At 43.2% G+C, this 17,385-nt stretch overlaps 3 protein-coding genes across 5 annotated transcripts in view; 2 read left to right on the forward strand and 1 right to left on the reverse strand.

Annotated features, from left to right (window-relative positions):
* The window catches only part of LOC118511592 (probable serine/threonine-protein kinase clkA), a 105,593-nt gene extending 100,833 nt beyond the window's left edge, over positions 1–4,760 (reverse strand). The window contains exon 1 of one of the 2 annotated variants that reach the window (XM_036054853.1): positions 4,236–4,760. The gene's annotated coding sequence lies outside the window, so the exon portion shown is untranslated. Of the gene's footprint in view, positions 1–4,056 lie in introns of both variants that reach the window. The other variant, XM_036054852.1, reaches the window with a different exon arrangement.
* Positions 4,761–5,572: 812 nt separating this feature from the next.
* LOC118511596 (coiled-coil domain-containing protein 43) lies at positions 5,573–6,905 on the forward strand. Of its 2 annotated transcripts, none has more exons than XM_036054859.1 (3): positions 5,573–5,937; positions 6,142–6,357; positions 6,418–6,905. In XM_036054859.1, exons 1-3 carry the CDS (start codon positions 5,776–5,778, stop codon positions 6,661–6,663), a joined length of 624 nt encoding a protein of 207 aa, XP_035910752.1. In that variant the 5' UTR covers positions 5,573–5,775; the 3' UTR covers positions 6,664–6,905. The 2 variants fall into 2 exon arrangements, with proteins under 2 accessions (XP_035910752.1, XP_035910753.1); XM_036054860.1 differs by having other exon boundaries at positions 5,593–5,937; positions 6,142–6,351.
* A 545-nt stretch (positions 6,906–7,450) lies between these two features.
* The window catches only part of LOC118511597 (neurogenic protein mastermind), a 107,980-nt gene continuing 98,045 nt past the window's right edge, over positions 7,451–17,385 (forward strand). The window contains exons 1-2 of the mRNA XM_036054865.1: positions 7,451–7,526; positions 8,482–9,662. The gene's annotated coding sequence lies outside the window, so the exon portion shown is untranslated. The remainder of the gene's footprint in view (positions 7,527–8,481; positions 9,663–17,385) is intronic.

Consider the following 17,385-nt stretch of genomic DNA (forward strand, 5'->3'; position numbering starts at 1 on the left):
CTATGTTTTGTAAGCCAGTGTTGATATCGCTAACTGTCAATGCCAGTGGTCAGTAAATTACCTGGAGTTTCATCTTAACAGATTCGTCATATTGTCAACTACTGTGCCCGGGGCTTACTCGCAAGGTTTTATGATTAAATTACTTTTATGACTTTTGTATTATAATAATATAATTTGAGGAAGACTCATTTTGTTTAGTTTTGCTCGATCCCCTACGCTTAAGAAGTATTTCAAAGAAATCAAAGGAGTCTTCTAGTTAAGTGGGCTGACGCCTCCAATGTTTGGACACACTCGGCGATCAATTGATCCTCCGTCATGGCCGGACATTAGTTGGAAAAGCTCCTCCGATTCAGACATTCCGAGGAATACTGTTGGTCGTTACACTAGGGGAGTCTTAAGCCTCTTCTATTAACGATATTTTTCGTCAGCCCCAGTAGCTTCTCTTTATGGGCTCCTTCTCTTCAGAATGCTCCTCCCCAGAATGCTCCTCCTCAGCGAGCAGTTCTACTTAAAATGGAAGGCCCCGACTAAGGACACCATACAAAAATACCCAGCTAGTCCAGAATCTTCTTCGCTGTATCGACGAAAACTGTAAACCCTGGGACTAAACTACTAATGAATAATATCACTAAGCTCTCGGGTTTTCCTATCAAGATCTAATAATTTTTACGATCGTTCAAGACTTTTGAGATTATCTGACCCATTTTGATGTATTTATTTATTTTCTAGAAGAGAAAGCATCTTATACCAGCCGAATAGGCTATAAGCAATGGTTAAACAGTACTTTAAGATTTTTTTCCTCAGGGATAGAACTCTATACTGATCCTCAAATCTTCAAATAAAAATTCTCAAAACCAGTTATTTGGCCGCTTCGGTCACAACTGTTGTAAAATAGAACTTAATAAATTTTGAATGGATCTTTGATGCGAGAAGTTAGCTTATCGCTGAGGTCGCTGATAGCTAGCATGCCCTTGTTTCTCTCCCTCTCTCTCTCTCTCTCTTTCTCTCTCTTCTTGGCCTAACGACCTCTTAAGGTCATGCCTGCCATTTTTGGCTTAGTGGATTTAATTACCACGTAGTTGGATAGTCTTTCCTCACTACGGGGGAACGGGTGCAGATCGGATTTGAGCTCCGGTCCTGCCATATGAAGACCGACGCCGTTGTCGCCAGTAACACCAGACCACCCCCTTGCCCTCGTTGCTAACTGCCAAATGTTCTTCAAAAAAAATTATCGGTATGACATATCCTCCAATCCTTTACCACCAACAGCAGCATCCAGTGGAACGAAACACCACGCACAACGCTGGCTGGCAACGTTTATCATAGAAGATTTCCAAACTGATGAGGAAACTGCGAAAACACACACACGCGCAGCATAGAAAGTGACTCTGACCGATGGCGAAAGGATGGAGGCGAGTGTCTTTCACTGAACCAATTTCCCGGAAAGATGGAAATTTCTGATAAGCGCCATTTACGACGGCCATTTTCATTGCCATCGAATTTAAGCCGCTAGCCGGTGCCGTGTATATCACACGTTCCGATCGATATCGGCACAGAAAACAAAACAGAAAACGATAAAAAAGACAGACCAAAACCGCAAGCAGCACGCATTTGTACGCGAGCGAAACTATAACATTTTTATGGCATCCCAAAACCAAATACGATGCGTAAAGTGCATAAAAATGGCTGCGCCCCATAAGACGAACCGGTGGCGCAAATATGTACAAAATATGTGTATTTCCAAAAAAAAACGCCAGTATGAAAACGCCGTCCGGATGGTGCGCGCGGAGAGAATTACTTTCTTTTCCTTTTCGTTTCGATTCGGTGGCCCAGTTCCGTGCGCTTCTTTGGTTCTCTTCTGTGCCGGTGCTCTTCGTGCTTCTGTGCTGTTTTTTTTTTTCGGTTGGGCTTTCCTTTTTTCACCCTCCCCCGGTTTGATTTTCGGGGCCACAGACAAAGATCGGTTTCGGGATTGACTTTGGTACGGTTGGCCGTTTCCGCATTCAGAGACCACGCCAAATGCAGTGTTCCCTCTCTTTCGCTTTCTTTCGCACCGAACAGACAACCCGAAAAGGTGAAGAAAATTTGCCATAGCCGTAAACCCTCTCCCGGGACACATTTGCCCGGGACAACCCGGGAAGGGAACGGGTACAGGCGGAAGTAACGTAGCGGCGCAGTGGCACATTCCAGGGCACATGATCCAGCGTGTGGCGAAACAGGGCAGCGCAGCGTGCGACCATGTGTTGAACATTTGTTTAACATTTGGCATTCGCAGAAGTCGTTCACCAATCGTTTTTCGTGGATCGTGGATAAAAAGCGTATTGAGCTATTGCCGCACCTTGTACTGGAGAAATTGCAATTGCTTGAGCTTGGTGATGTACATCTTGCATGGCGTAAGTTCTTCATTCCCAAAGAGGGAATCAAAATATATGCATTGAAGTTGTAAATAAGATTTTTAAATTGAAACGACGTAGAAATCGCAAGGGATTAAATTTTTGTGAAGGATTACAACCAAGATCCAGTTTTTTAAATGAAGATTCAGATGCCAGATATTAGCTGGAACCTTAGCTAAAATGCCATAATGCTGAGGCTTATCGATCAATTGGCGTATTTGCTATAAAATTGGAAGAATTTCCCCAAGAGATGTCTCCAAAAGAAAATTCTATAGTTCGATTTCTGAGGTCATCTGAGGTCAAGAGGACTTCATTCAAGGATGTGTTATCTGCCAAAAAGAAATTTCTAAGTTAGGCCGCTCATTCTGGCCTCTTAATCGTTTGGATGACTTTGTCTCAGACATGGACGATGATCTTGGTAAGTCCCGCTTATCCAGGAAACTCTTCGCCAATTGGGTAGATGCTGTTACCTAGTGGATGAGACTTGGGCTACGACGAAGTCTAGAATTTTCTCCTCAATTTCTGTAACATTTGTAGAGTCCTACAGCATTGTTGGATGGGTAGAATCTGTCCGCTATAAGACGGTTTAAGAGTCCCAGAAGTGAGCAGTTGTTTAAGCAATGACCAAGATATGCCTCACGATCTAATCCATAATTGTACTGCCTCGACTGTTTTGTCTGTTCTTTCTCCAAGTCGGTTGATGATCGTTAGGAAACATGGCCATTGTCCAGCAAATCGTTAAAGATAAGTCTTTCTTTATGCCTACAATAGCTCCCCCATCTTACTTTGATCACTAAATATGCTTCACATCACCATCCAGACGAAGTCTTCTTTTCTTTGCCCTTACGACCTCTTAGGTCATGCCTGCCATTTCTGGTTCAGTAGACTTGAAGATACCACGTAGTTGGATAGTCATTCCTCACCATGGGGAACGCTCCGTATGGGATTTGAACCCCAGTCCTGCCGTGTGAAGATTGACGCTATTGTCGCCTCCTCCGAATGACCGAGCGATCATTTAAGATCAGTGATAGATCTCTCAGTATCCCAACACGATCAAGCTCAAGCTAGACGATCGGTAAGTGAATGGAACGTTCAAAGAATTCAAAATCAATCAACTCCACAATGAATTCATTCGATTTCATGCCAATCTCTCTCTTCTCTCTTCGATAACCACAACGGTGGACTTCCAAAGGTTATCTTCAGACGGTAATTTCTTCTCCAATCAGGCCCAATCAAAGCCGTAGAACCACTGCAGCAAATCCAAATGCATCCACACAAGCATAAAACCGCAATCGAACGGGTCAATTATCACACAATGCATTATTTTCTTTCTCTTCTGCCTGTTGGTGCTCTGCAGGCCAGAGCCCGATTCAGTCTTGTTTTTAATTTGCACAAATCGTTGCATGATTGGTTTTCGTCTCCCTCCCACACTTCTTGCCTGCTGGCCTGCCGTAAGGGATTTGCTGGTTTGTTTTGATTATTATTCACCTTTGCTTGCCGTCTTGTTTTGCTTTCCTTCATTCCTACATCACCGAGCACATCTCATCACACAAAGAACATTTTAAGTACGAAAGCAGATGGGAAAGGCAACAAACGAAGGAAAATCGTTTTCTCGATGAGAATCGGAAGAAGCGTACAGCGAATAAAAAAAAGCGAAACAAACCTTTTGATTTATGCTCCTTCCAGGCCGATGCAAGAGAGCTTTCGAAATGCTGTCGCTGTGGCTTTTGCGCCTGGCGTGAGGGTAGAAGGCTATAAACGTGGTCAGTGACTCGCACGCAAACAAACGTTACTACGTTATGGAATGTTGAAGAAGATGCCACAGCAACTAAACATACATACATAAACTCATACACACACACACGGGCTCTTGGCTTCACGGCCCACGCGATTAGCACGATTCTGGAACACACGCGCGCGTATTATCTCTCGCGCGCTGTTGCGACACCAACCGGCACGGCACGAAATTCAAAACGGCAAACTCGGCTCGGCTGAATAGATTTCCGTGCGTGCGTGCGATTATATTCTTCACCTTTCCACCACATATGCACTGCACTTTTTCGTTTCGCTAATTTTTCAATTTCCACTCACAATTCACCACAATTCACTGGATCACTCTGCTGCTTTTCAATTCGCTATTGGTATCGCGGAAACTACAGTACCGTACCTGGTGGCTGCAATACACACCATCAATAGCGATTTGAATCCGGCGGAATTTTTACGTAAACTGGCAGCCCGAGCGAGCTTTGGAAAACTGAGTCGGTTGCGTTTGCACCAGCAGCGCTCGTACGTTCGCCGGCCGTCACGCAAAAGAAAATAAAACTGGCGTACAAGCGCGCTTGTTGTGCTGTCTACGGGGGTTGCCCTATCGCCAGACGGGCCCTCGCGTTCGGTTCGGCCGACCGGCCGAATCGCCGAAGCTGTCGGATCACCCTCCCCCAGTCACGCTAACGAGCGCAAAAGAGAAAGCTTATGCCCGAGCCCGAACCCGAACCACCCCGAACCTCGGCTTTGGTGGTGCGTTTCACCCTTATTCAAGCAAAGCTGCGTTCGCTAACCCTCAACGGTTGGACAGCCTAAAACGAGCATAAAATGAAACGCATCATGCGTCGTTATTAATTTGGTTATGCTGATATTAAAAATTGGCATTGATTTTAGCAAATGAAAAATTAAGTAATAAATCAAAGAAGTTTATAAATTTATATTGATTTTCTGTTAAAGTTTCAGTGCAGAAGCAAGCAGAAGAATAAGATTTAATTTCTCGTAATAATTTGTAACGTTTCATTTCCTTTCGTATTCTGGTTTTTCATAAATAACCCACTATACAGCAAAGACGCTCGTTTATTATGGCATAAGCGGGTGAAGATACTTGCAATCAGCATCTTATTGCAATTTTATTGAAATGCACTATAATTCTTGATATTTTTGTAACAACCTTATAATGGTTATAAAAATGTGTCATAAATCATTTTTAAACCAGACTGGAATTACAAATCCACTTGTATTGAAATAATTAATAATACATATAATATAATATAATTGAAATAAATAATTATGATACATTTAATTAATATTTCAATTTAAATTGCAGCCACCCTGTAGCGTATTCCATCAAATACCACAACAAAACGAGTATACCCTACGTTCCAATACTGTATGTCAACGATCCGTATCACATTCCACTGCAAACAAACATTCAAGCACCGAACAACGAGTTGTACACAGCCCCCGTACTGTCATCGATGTCAACAAAAAGAATGTGTGTGTGATTCGGGGTGAGAAATTCTGAAAAAGTTTTCACATTTGTAATCGTTTGGGACAAATTAAGACAATTCATCAAATTCAACGCACCGAAGCTATTCTGCCCACTCTTACAACCGTGATGGCTGCGGTGGCCGAGTTCAACAGTTGGCTCAGCTCCAAGCTGCGTGCTTCGAAGGCGGACGTGAGCGTATTCGGATCCTACATTACCGGTATCCTGGAGGGCGATGAAAACAACGAGGAAAAAGTGGAAGCTTTGGAGGGCATCCTGAGCGCAATTATTGTACGTTTTGCATGCCGTCAAGAGAATGAACGGGGACACGGGAAAACCGCGGGCCTGCCAATCCAATCGTATGCATGTTCGATTGGTGTGGTGTGGTGATGATGATGAGGTATAAAATTAGCAAACGAACTAACAACCATCGGCTATTTCTGTCCCATGTCCCATCGGCTGGTGTGCTGGCCCAATGTGGTGTCTACGCGATAGGAAACGGATCTGGAACACTTCATCAAAGAGATACTCGACAAGTGGAAAAATTGCCACAGCCAGGACGCGGAAGCTTCTAAGCCAAAGCTGGACGTCGAGGTTCAGCTAGCGAAACTGCTGGAAGGACAAAAGCTAGCTACAAAAGTGGAACGCGAATACACCGAGGAGGAACGACGAATCAAGGAACAGATTCTGTCGCAATACAGCCAGGTAGTAGTAGGTATAACCGAGCAAAGATTCAAGGCAATGTACTAACGAAACTTACCTTGCTTGTAGCTCTCTGAAAGTGAACCAGACGAAGAGGACGAAGAAGGCGGTGGGGCAACCAGTTCCGACCCCAAGTTAGTGAAAAATACTAACTTTGCCGATGTGCAAGCGCTCGCGCGGGAGAAACGCGAGCAGGCCAAACTAGAAAGCCAACTGAAAAAGGAAAAGGATAAACAGGATCGGGAAAAGCAGCGACAGCTGCGCGAGGAAAAGAAAGAAAAACGGAAGACCGTCAAAGGCGAACGGCGGCGGTAGCGCCCTTTCGAGGTGCGTAGGAATGTCCTAACGGGCGGTTCCGTTTTGTTTCAATTGCGGGATTTCTCATCTACTGTGCATCTGCAAACTGCATTACGTGGTGATCTACTAGCAGCGCCAAAAATCCCTACCCGACGTGCTCTAAATTACAATTCCATCCTACAGACGAGAGTAAAAGAACGCATAGCCGAGCGATGCATGTAAAAAATATAGCTATCGAAAATGTTGTATGGAAGAAAACGGTGGAAATGAGTTACATTTGGAATCATTTAATATCACACTGCGCAAGAGAACGTCGTTATCTCGGCCAGAGATTTTTCTGAATGAGCACAGAAGAAAACATTCAGTGTCTCAACTCGACAAAAAAATTAAAATTGATGTATGACAAAAGACAAATAACTTTTAGCATAATTATCATCTTAAAAATTTGGAGAAATTTTAGAAAAGATTTATATGCATTTTATTTAAACAAAAAATCATGGAATTTAATATTTTAATACATCTCTCTTAGTTTGAAAAACTGCTTGTTTACGTAAAAACTAAACAGTTTAGCCCTGAAGAACAATTGAATAACATAATAATACGCTAAAAGCAGTAGATTTTAAGCGAAAAGAATGAATTAAAGTTTTTTATTCCATTTGAGCTATTTTTCCCAATCGTCCACTGTGCAATAGCAGTCAAATTGAGCAAATCTGCTCGAAACCTCGGAAACGTCACACTGCTAGACTGAGGTCGAATCGAGCACGAAAGCTCGACTTTACCGTATTGCTCATTATCGGCCATATTCGTTTTGATTTCGTCGTCGTCGTCGTCGTCGTATTTGTACTCCGCGTAGATTTGTGCATTTTTACTCTGGGACAAAAGTAATTAATTTGCAAGACCACTAACGCCGAACAGAACTGTGAACCGTACCGACGAGTGGGTCAGAAGTGCGACAGATTGCAGTGCAGTATCGGAACTTTGTGTTTGGACATCCATTGGTGGAGTGTGGAATCGAATCGACAAGAAGAGTAGCAGCAGCAGCAGCAGTGCAGAGTAACGCACAAACGCAAGAAAGCAAAAAAAAAACATTGTGTGTCCGTGTTCTGGTAGTGCGGTTCGTCATCATCGTTTCGATCGACGCAGTTTCGGTGTGCCTAGAAGCTCACGGTGGTCAGCCTTATTACGGGAAAGTTGTGTGTGATTACTGCAAAACACACCCACCCTCTGTTCCGCTGTCCGTGCACCGTCACCGCCACCAACCACATCACCATCGTCATCCACACGCAGATGCTGCCGAAACGGGCGATTGGCTGATTTTTATTACCAAAACAACAAACGCAAAACTGCAGCAGAAGCACCAGCAGTAGCTATCCGTTGTGATTGTTCGGGGAAGAAAAAAAATCCTTTCCGCGGTGCGTTGCTGCTTCATTTACCTCATCCAAAGGCACGCACGTACGTTCGTTCTCCAGTGGCATAGAGACCATAAAATTGCGCAAGTAGCCCGAAGAGACAGAAGAGACCGAGAGCGATCGGTAAAATAGTGTGCTTTTTCTCGTCATCTTGTTCACTGCGATGCGTCGCGGCGACGGTGTGGAACAGACCCCCGAATAACCTTCCATCGAAGGAGGCACCGCTTTGCTGCGAGGAAGTATTCAACCCCCTCGGGCAGCAAGGAGGAAGCTTTAGTATATCATTTAATTGCCCCCGTAGTCGTCATCGTCATCGGGCTCGGTAGCGCGTTCGAGCCGTATGTCGCAAGTACACACAAGGTGGAACAAAGTAGGCGACCGAGAGTGTGTATAATTATTTCTTTTCCGATACAAAATATAATTCCAGCATATATACGCACAGCGGAAGAACAGGCACACGGCGACAGATAAAGGCAGTGTGTGAGTTCGGAGGGTCCTGCGCACGGTGGTGTGTTTCGTTTTGGGGGGTACCCGCGTCCTCCAAGGTGGGCGCACGGTCGCTTTGCTTACTTTCGCGGTCCCAAAGTCCACGCGAAATCGCGCAACGCATTCTTCTCGCGTGATCACATGTGATCGACCAACGCACACGCACACAAAATGTTCTTCGCGTTGCTAATGATAATAATGGAAATGACGATAGATTCGCGACGATTCGAGCTGTGGAAGCGTTCCGATAGCCACCGCCACCAGGCGTATGCAGTGAAATCTTAGTAGCAAAGGTGAGAAGACCGAAACCGTGAATATACAGCAAACTGTTCCCTTCTATTGCGCTTCGTGCGTTTGTGTGGCGTGATCGTGAATTTTCAACTTTCTAGCGCAATTTACTGTGCTGTGCCGTGCGTGTGCACCAGTTAACCTCAGGAAGGTGCTAAAGTGCGTGCAGAAAAAGAAGGGAAGGAGAGTACTCGAGATCGAGATCTCATCGTGAGGAGGTGGTGCGTGTTTAAGTGTATGTGTACGTGTGTGTGTGTGTGTATGTGTGCGCGCGCTTGTGTACAAGCCGTTCATAATATTTATGTTTGGCACTTGCATCCGTGCGTGAGAACGGATACGTGCAGTGACGCGGTTACGGTGTGCATCTCTTGCACGTCTCGTGTTTGTGGGAGTGTATGTGTGCGTGCGTGCTGTGTATATCAGTGTACGTTTCATCCGTGTGGTGTGGGGCTAGGATTGTGCGTCTATCTCTAGCTGTTTACGAATGAAAAACAACTTCGAAGAAGAACTAGTGAGATGTTAACAGTGCATTTTAAATGCAAATTATCTTTACAAAAGTTACACTAAAGTGGTGATACACGGTTTGTGTTCAAGTGCTGGTTGATCATCGGGTGCAAAGAGGATTAAAGTGGCGATTTTTGGAAGATTGTAGTACTGTTTACGATCATCATCACGCATCCGTAGTGGCACTGTGCATTTGCTGTGTTGTGTGTTTACAAGACATCGCGTACAGCTGTGTGAGTGTGTTTTAACTGTGTAGAACGTTTCGAGCCGTAGGAGAACGAGATTTTCTTCCCACTTTTCTTAGTTGTAGCATGCAAATAAATCGTAAAGGTAAGTGATTCCTGTGTGTTTGGAAATAGTTGCTAGCCTTATTTCTTCAAGGATCCGGAATCTAGACACAGTCTATTTTCGACGTGACGTTATTCTGGCCCCGTATTATTTTTGCCGCGGGTCTCACGCACACACACAAGTAGTTGTAGGGCTGCGACATAATCCAGTTAGAAAACGAACAACAACACCATCTCCTCCCGTTCGCGAGATTGATTATGCTGTCGAAACAGAAAATTTGTATTAAAATTTGCAGTTTGTATGCACCTATGCTTTACCCTTATTGTGGAAAACTTTCTCCCAGGCGTGTTTGAGCTTAAATATGAGATTGACTATCGTTTCGGGGGTTGTTATGCTGCTGCTGCTTCACACACCGATGGGCGGCATTTCACGGCTAACTACGATCGATTAGAGCCCGGTGATATATCGTGACGGCGCTGTGCTGATGCTTGGTGTGCGTGTTTGTGTTTTTTTTCTCCTCCGATTTTCCACCACACAAAGTTTTTCCACCTTGCTCTCCACACGGATGGTATGCTCTATGCTATACGGAGGGGTGTGCGGTGATATCACGCATCGGTGTGTTGTAGCTGTCTGTGTTGGTCGATTCAGTTCGGTGCTTGCTTTTTACGCTGAATTTCTGAGCGACGCGCGTTGAGTGCCCGAGTTACACAATTTTTCGTGCTCGAGCACTCACGCAGCACTCGCCGGCAACGTCAGCCGGCCAGAGAGGTTGTGTTTTCGAGCACTTTTCCCCTTTTGGATTTGTTTTTTTGCTGCTGTGGGGTTTTTGTTTGGCGAACGAGAGAATAATATAAAACTAAATGATGTTGGTGGCTGGTGGATCGTGTGTGTAGGTCGTGATTTTTTTATTTCATATCCCGGTCTATTTTGAAGCTTTTGCGGCGCGCTAGATGTATAATTTAATAAACGGCATTGAACGCATCACACGTATTACTTCTTTTTGACAAGGAAGGGGAATTTTTGGTATAAATTTTGAGTAGAAACATCGGCCTATTGGCACTTTTATTTTTTAAATGAAGAACATTAACGGGCAGAAAATTTAAATATTGTTTGAATATAAAATTGTCACTGCTTCTATCCTAGTTATACTTACTGGCGATACGTTTATTGCTAGCCCCACACCTTTATTTTGTAAACCTTTTCGGCTTATCATTTACGGGTACTTTAAGCGAAACACCATATAGACAAGTTATAGGTGTGCGATAGTGTGTTTTCTTTTACCAGTCGTGAGACAGTGCGAGAGAGCCAAAGAAAGAAGGAGAGAGAGAGAGAGAGAGAGAGAGTAAGCGTGTGTGGATGAAGAAAATTTTACGGTACAACTAAAAAAGAATTACGTAATTTACCTAGCAACATACCAACACAGAACCGGTTGCGTTGGCATGTATTATTTTGCCCGTTCCGTTGCGATGCCGATGCTTCTTTGGGGTGGTTGGTATGCAATATGATGATGTAGTCGAATCGGCCCTCCTACCACCAAACCACCCATAAAAAATTGTATTCTCTACCCGCTCTGTCGCTCTTTTGCTCGCTCTTGTTTTCCGCTCAGCTCTCCGTCGAACGCAATTTTTCCGACTCGTTTCCCCCGATGTTTGAGTGTGTGCGTGGATCAGTGTGGTGAGTGTCCGGTGAGTGCTCACCACTAGAAACTCTCACCAAAGTTGTGGCGTTCGCTTTTGCATTTTATGTTGTTTTTGGAACACTACTACATACTAATCTCATCGATTGATCGAGTAATAGAGCTGATCGCAATCTTTTTTTAACTATAAAGTCTTAATAGCAAATTCTGTTCTTTTTTACGCCGGGTTTCCCATTCAATGTACTCTACTGTTTGGCGCTTGTGCTCTGTATGTCTCCATTTCGATTGGTGAAGGTCAAAACCGAAAGTATCACTACGAATCATCATCCCCACATCCCAACCCAATAAGTGGTAAAGATAGAACCGATCGTTTAGTGGTGGTGAGCAAATGGTTTAAAAATAGTATGCACTTTAAGACGCGCAGATGCGTATATAAAAGTTTTCGTACCGCCGGAAAAAAGGTAAACATGCAAAAGAACCTGCTCTTCTAACACCGTTGCAATGGTTGTTGCCTTCGGTTTGGTTAGCATCAGTTTTATTTTTTTTTTTTTTTGGTTACTTCGTCAGCTGTGGCGCGATGGAAAGTGTTTTCACTTTTCGCTTTTCATGCTATGCCGATTGTCGTCAGTTCAGTGAAGCCTGTATGGGCACCCTTGGGTAACAACGCTTTCGTCCAGCTGTTTTTCGCGGGTTTTCCAGACAATCCAAATAAAAATCTTTCCACGTACCTTCGAAATCCCGGAAGCTTACCATACGGGTTGTTTCAGTTTTTTTTCCATATCTGAAACTTCCAACTGGTCCAATGTTGCTGTATCCGTTTGTCGAGCTCTAGTGAATGCCATTGGGACCGTTTTTCCTGGTAGTAAAAGCATGGCAGAATGTGTATTTCGTTTGGGATTTCCATGTGATGCGAACTCTGTTTCATGCTAATTATTATGATTAATTAGCTAATGGGAGGGATGCGTAACGTGTTTGTCGTTCAAATTAAGGCTGCTGGCATTCAAATTAATTGAGCCAGTGGTGTTAAATGTGGCAGTCTGTGGCAATTGAATTGGGAGAAAAATCATACAGGGGTTTTAATATTTCTTAACCGTATGTTTCTGCCACAGTCCAGTTTGGTGATTATTTGAGAGTTCAAATTATGTTTTAAAATGTCTTAGATGCGTGCATCAAAAGATAATACTGATTTTAAGGAATTATCATGTGATTCTGTATATTAGAAGTTTTCAAACATGCACAAAGTGGATGATTTATGACCTCCTATCGTTGTACTTTATGAGGCTTTACAAACTCGTTCATGCGACAATTACTCAGTAATATCAAATAGATTCTGTAATGATCGAACGAAGAAGCTCCAAAATTACCTCACCCGTGACCAACAGGCGTTTTCAGTGGGTCCTCTATTGGAAGATCTGGACTCAACATTCTAAAGCCAATACGAAGTAGCGATTGATCGTGAAGGCTCAAAAGAGCTCTAACACTACGATAATTGACTTTTACTAGGATGCTAGGGTCCCTTCTAACGCTCTTCTACGCTGTAATTTACTCGCTAAGAAGTTAGTCGATTTTTATCGATTTCTGGTACCAAACTCGCCTCAGTAGCAATTATTTAAAAAAAAAGAAAGACAAACCGAAAAAGACAACCCTCAAAATTCTATTACTCCGCCATCGCACCGTTACTACCGGTTAAGGCACCGGCATAATGTTGAGCCGTGCATTTGCCTGGTGCTGGTGCTACCACCCATTCCAACAGACCTCATTGATATTCCAGCAGCTGCTTAAACAACACACTATTTCTTTATTTGGGTCAATGATGAGATGCTAGTGCTGTTGCTCTAGCGCTAGCTCTGCGGTTTGATTATGGTCGGCGGCTAGCGCGTGTTAGGTTTTTCCGAACCACATCCCCCCCACCTGAAATGCGTTAAAGTGTGCTGCTGGTAAAGCTTACTTCTGGTCCAAAGCGGCAACCGAAGGTGAGTAACAACAGGTTGTACAGTATTTAATATTGTAGCCCCGTATAAAAGGTACGGTACGTGTTATAAAAGCTTAATATTCTTTATCTGACAGGGTAAATTATTGGATACATTTTTGACTCAAAGGTTGTTTGATTAAACTATTTTGTTTGTCATCCTGGCTAAAAGAAATACAGCCATCAGGAGGCCGTACAGTCATCGCTGGTTTCACCTGTTGCGCGATATTATTATCGATATGTTAAACATTTTCTGTATAACTTTAGTGCGCCACTTTTGATCTGAAACAGTGTTCTTGCTGCTTTTCCTTGCAGCCTTTTGCATTGGCTTAACGAAAAGGAACAGCGAAACAGGAAACAGACTACCGTGACTATGCCCACGACGACGCTGGGACGAAGACTCTCCGTCCCATTTATTATTTTGTGTGTCCATTCGTTTGATGGTCGATGTGTCGTAAATTCAATTTGGGCAATTTTTATATCCCGCTTCTAAACATGGTGATCAAGCTCTCTGGAGCTAGGCCATCCTCAACATCGTCGAGAACCAACCAGCGCTGGTAGCAGAAAGAGACTATCGATCATTATCGACGACGCGAGGAAGATTTTTACTGCGTGTGCGAGCGGCTGCGGGCTTTTTTCTTGAATGATTTTTCGGTCTGTTTTTTATGGTGATTTAATTTGCGAACTCTCCTGTGGCAGTGAATCATACTGTTTTAATTAGGGTACTCCTTACGTTGCCACAGTTAAATGTACCATGTGTTTGTATCGAAATATGAGCATTTGATGGGGTTTGTGAAACAAAATTAAAAGTTATTAAAAAAATTGAATAATTGAACTCCTTATTTACCTCATTTGATTATGTTATAGAATTATGCGGATAACGGCCCAGATAGGATTTGAACCCCGGTCCTGCCGTGTGAACACTGGGCCGCCCAATATATTATTTTTAGGGAAACTAAAATTTCGAGCTTCCATTTTCTTGTTTTACCTACTTCTTTAATTTTTCATTCAAATGTTTCAAGACCTTTAAAATACATAACATTACCAAGAATAAATTCATCGTTACACAGCCCAACCTGTTCAAAATGACTGTGATATAAAGATATAGCATAAATATATAGTAAGTTAATCCAAACAAATGTCAGCAGCTCTTTCTGAAGTTCAATAGTCAATCGAATTAATAGACTAAAATGATTTCAAACTGGTATACGGCTAGCTTAAGCCACACAATTAACACACAATTTTTCCTTCAGCTGCTAGCCAGAATGCTTCCGTCATAGCATTAGCTTTCCCGCTTTCTTGAGGTATTTTTCTTTTCTTTCTCGTGCCGAAAGGTATCGAATTTTTAATTAAATAATTAAGGAAATAATACAATAAAACTGCAATCTAATAAGAATAAATCATTTCTATCCGATTCGATCCCAACCAGCCAACGTTCACTGGGACCTCTACCCTTTCCCACTGTTAAAGTCAGTGAAGTGCTGCTGCTGCTGCTGCTCATCTGTTTTGCTATTTTCTTTCGATTTTCGTCAATTCCTCTTCCGCAAATCTAGCAGCTGCTTTCGGTGGGGAAAGGCAGAGAGCCTGTCTTCCAAAACGTTGGAGTATGGTTTCGTCGATCCCCTTTGGCTTGATCCACCGATCCATTGCTGTGGTGTGGGCAAGCATCGCACTAGCTTGATGAGTCGTTTCCAGCAGCAATTCACATATCGGTTTTGTTTAACCTCTTCCCTCCTCGAGAACAAACCATTCGCAACTGAGAGTATGGCATTGGGGGGGGGGGGGGGGGGGGGCGTCTAGCTTTACTTCTTGCCATAACTCTTCCCTCGTCCTCATGATTCACATTGTGTGTGGTTGTGGTGTATTTTTTGTGTTTTCTCGCTTTCAAAACTGCCACCATAAATAATATTTACATGCGCATTCGATTCACGGATTCTTTCGACCGTCGTCGCTGCAGCAGATCGTTTAGGTTTGGGTTGTGGATGGAGTTTTTTTTTCCTGTATATAATACAGCGATTTTTTTATGATTTTTTTTTGCATCTCTGGCCGGAACTCACCTCCCATCCCCCTTGGTGCAGCGGTGGTGGCACCAGAGTGTGATCTTTTGTTTTAGGATGAGTTTTAACAATATGGGAATAAAATACAAAACTTTTGGACCGAACCTCGCGCCCTATTCGTGGAATAAACATCCAAACTGAATGTTCTATTTTCTTTCCTTTTTGGCGAACCGACATCAGCGGCTTGTTTTATGGTTTTAATTGCCTTTTTTTTTCAACTGTCACGAAATGAAGTTGAAATGGGTTTAAAATGTTGGAGCAGTGAAGCGTTAGGTGTTCTGCTAAATGTTACGACCGTGTGCGAAAAGATGCATGCAAAGCAACAAAATGTGCTGCAGGACATATTGTATTTTATTTATTGGAGTGTATTGAAATACGTGTCCTTATATTTGTTAATTCTAATTCCAAGTTTTCAGTTATTTTTGTCCAGACGAGGATTCTGTTCAACAAAGTATGGAACAATTTAAGGTAGAACTAGAACCGGATGCACATTCTTAATTTCGCTCTTGTTGAAGTAGGATGTTTTCAGTCAATTTAAGAGTCAAAAATCTAACAAAACATTGGATGAAAAATTTGGAACTGAGTAGTGAAGACTCCTGAAGTCGTGAAGAACATGGACAGAATTCATGATCTTGTTCATAAGTAATGCCTAATGTTCGGAGATAGGGAAATATCTAAATAAGATACATTTAAATCTCTCTATTTGTAACCTAAGACAGCTTGTTGCGCTTTATCGATAATATGCAAAATTAATTAATTTGCTATCCATCCAAAAGATGCACAAGATAGGCTGTTGCGCGTACACAATGGTTCTAAACTTTAAACGATCCATTTCCCAAAACCTTCAGCCGCAGACAGGGTCAAAGCCAACGTCAAGAACACGCAGCATATGGGAAATTGACCGAACGCCCGAACCCACCACACCAATACACGCTCACGCTCAAATCGCTAAATATGCCCTTCTAATCTTTGGCGGCCGTGCCTCAACGGAGGCCGGGGCCTGGTTTGCTGTCTGTCGGCGTGTAAGTAATGTTGCTTAGTTGCACCTTACGCTGCTACACGCGATTAGAGACTCTCCGCGAACGGAACGACAGGCAACAACGAAACATGTGTGTTAGAGATAGAGCAGTCGCGGGAGACGGGCGACCGAGCGCTGTGTGCCCTCTGGACGCGAAATGAAGCGAAAAACAACCGCCTGAACCACGGCACGGGGGAAGAGCGCATATCCGCACGGGTTGGCTGGCTCTCTTCTCCGTGTGTTGCTGGACGTATTTATTTACTTACGTGTCCAATCCACGCTATTATTACGGGAGTGTGTGCTCTTTGGCCTACCTGCCGTCAAGCATAGCTCTCCGGTTCCTTGGTGTTTGTATCCCACTTTGGCGAATCTTTTTCCCGGCGTTCTTCGAGCCACAGTTTCGACTTGGCAAAGCGGTGACCGCATGTCAATGTCGTGAGTGAGACGCTGGCAGAGAGCTAAACAGCAAATTCCCACTCAAACTATACAATCATTTTGCGGTACAATAGTTTTCGTTCCGTTTTGGTCATCGCTCATCATCGTCTTCATGCGATGTTAGCTTGCCTACCACCAGCTAAGGGGTTCTCTGCGTTTTGCTTGATCTTCATTCGGCTCCAATCAGGGTTGAGATGTGGCCAAAACTGAACTGGCCATGCTTAGAGCAAAAAAAAAAAAACAAACCAAAAACCTTCCACGATTAGCAGCCGCTATTCCTTTTCGGAGCCTCAACGAACTGTGGTCGAATATGGCCAACTGGCAAAACCGATGATTCCAGATATGTTGTAAATGGCAGGGATGTCAAACTCTTGACAATGTTAGAAGGTTTCTAATCTTGACATTCATACCCGATAGGTTTTGGAGGAAATCTCATTTGGGTTGACTCCTCATTAAAGAATTGAATGAGGACTTCAGAAGATGTAAAGTCTCTATTAATAAACGGTAAAGAAAAACTAAATCCTAATTGATTTTGTGGATTGTCTTGAATAGATTGATTATAATAAGGGCTATGATGACTTATGTTAGACAATTGAGATGATAATCAAACAAGCAGTAAAAGCGGAGCAGATAAACTCATCATGAAACAT

Source organism: Anopheles stephensi, chromosome 3, assembly GCF_013141755.1.
Source record: "Anopheles stephensi strain Indian chromosome 3, UCI_ANSTEP_V1.0, whole genome shotgun sequence".
Lineage (NCBI taxonomy): Eukaryota > Metazoa > Arthropoda > Insecta > Diptera > Culicidae > Anopheles > Anopheles stephensi.

Coding starts and splice junctions, on each gene's coding strand:
- LOC118511596 (XM_036054859.1), top strand. CDS start 5,776: ATGGCTGCGGTGGCCGAGTTCAACAGTTGGCTCAGCTCCAAGCTGCGT. Junction 5,938..6,141: donor GCATCCTGAGCGCAATTATT/GTACGTTTTGCA, acceptor TCTACGCGATAG/GAAACGGATCTGGAACACTT. Junction 6,358..6,417: donor CGCAATACAGCCAGGTAGTA/GTAGGTATAACC, acceptor CCTTGCTTGTAG/CTCTCTGAAAGTGAACCAGA.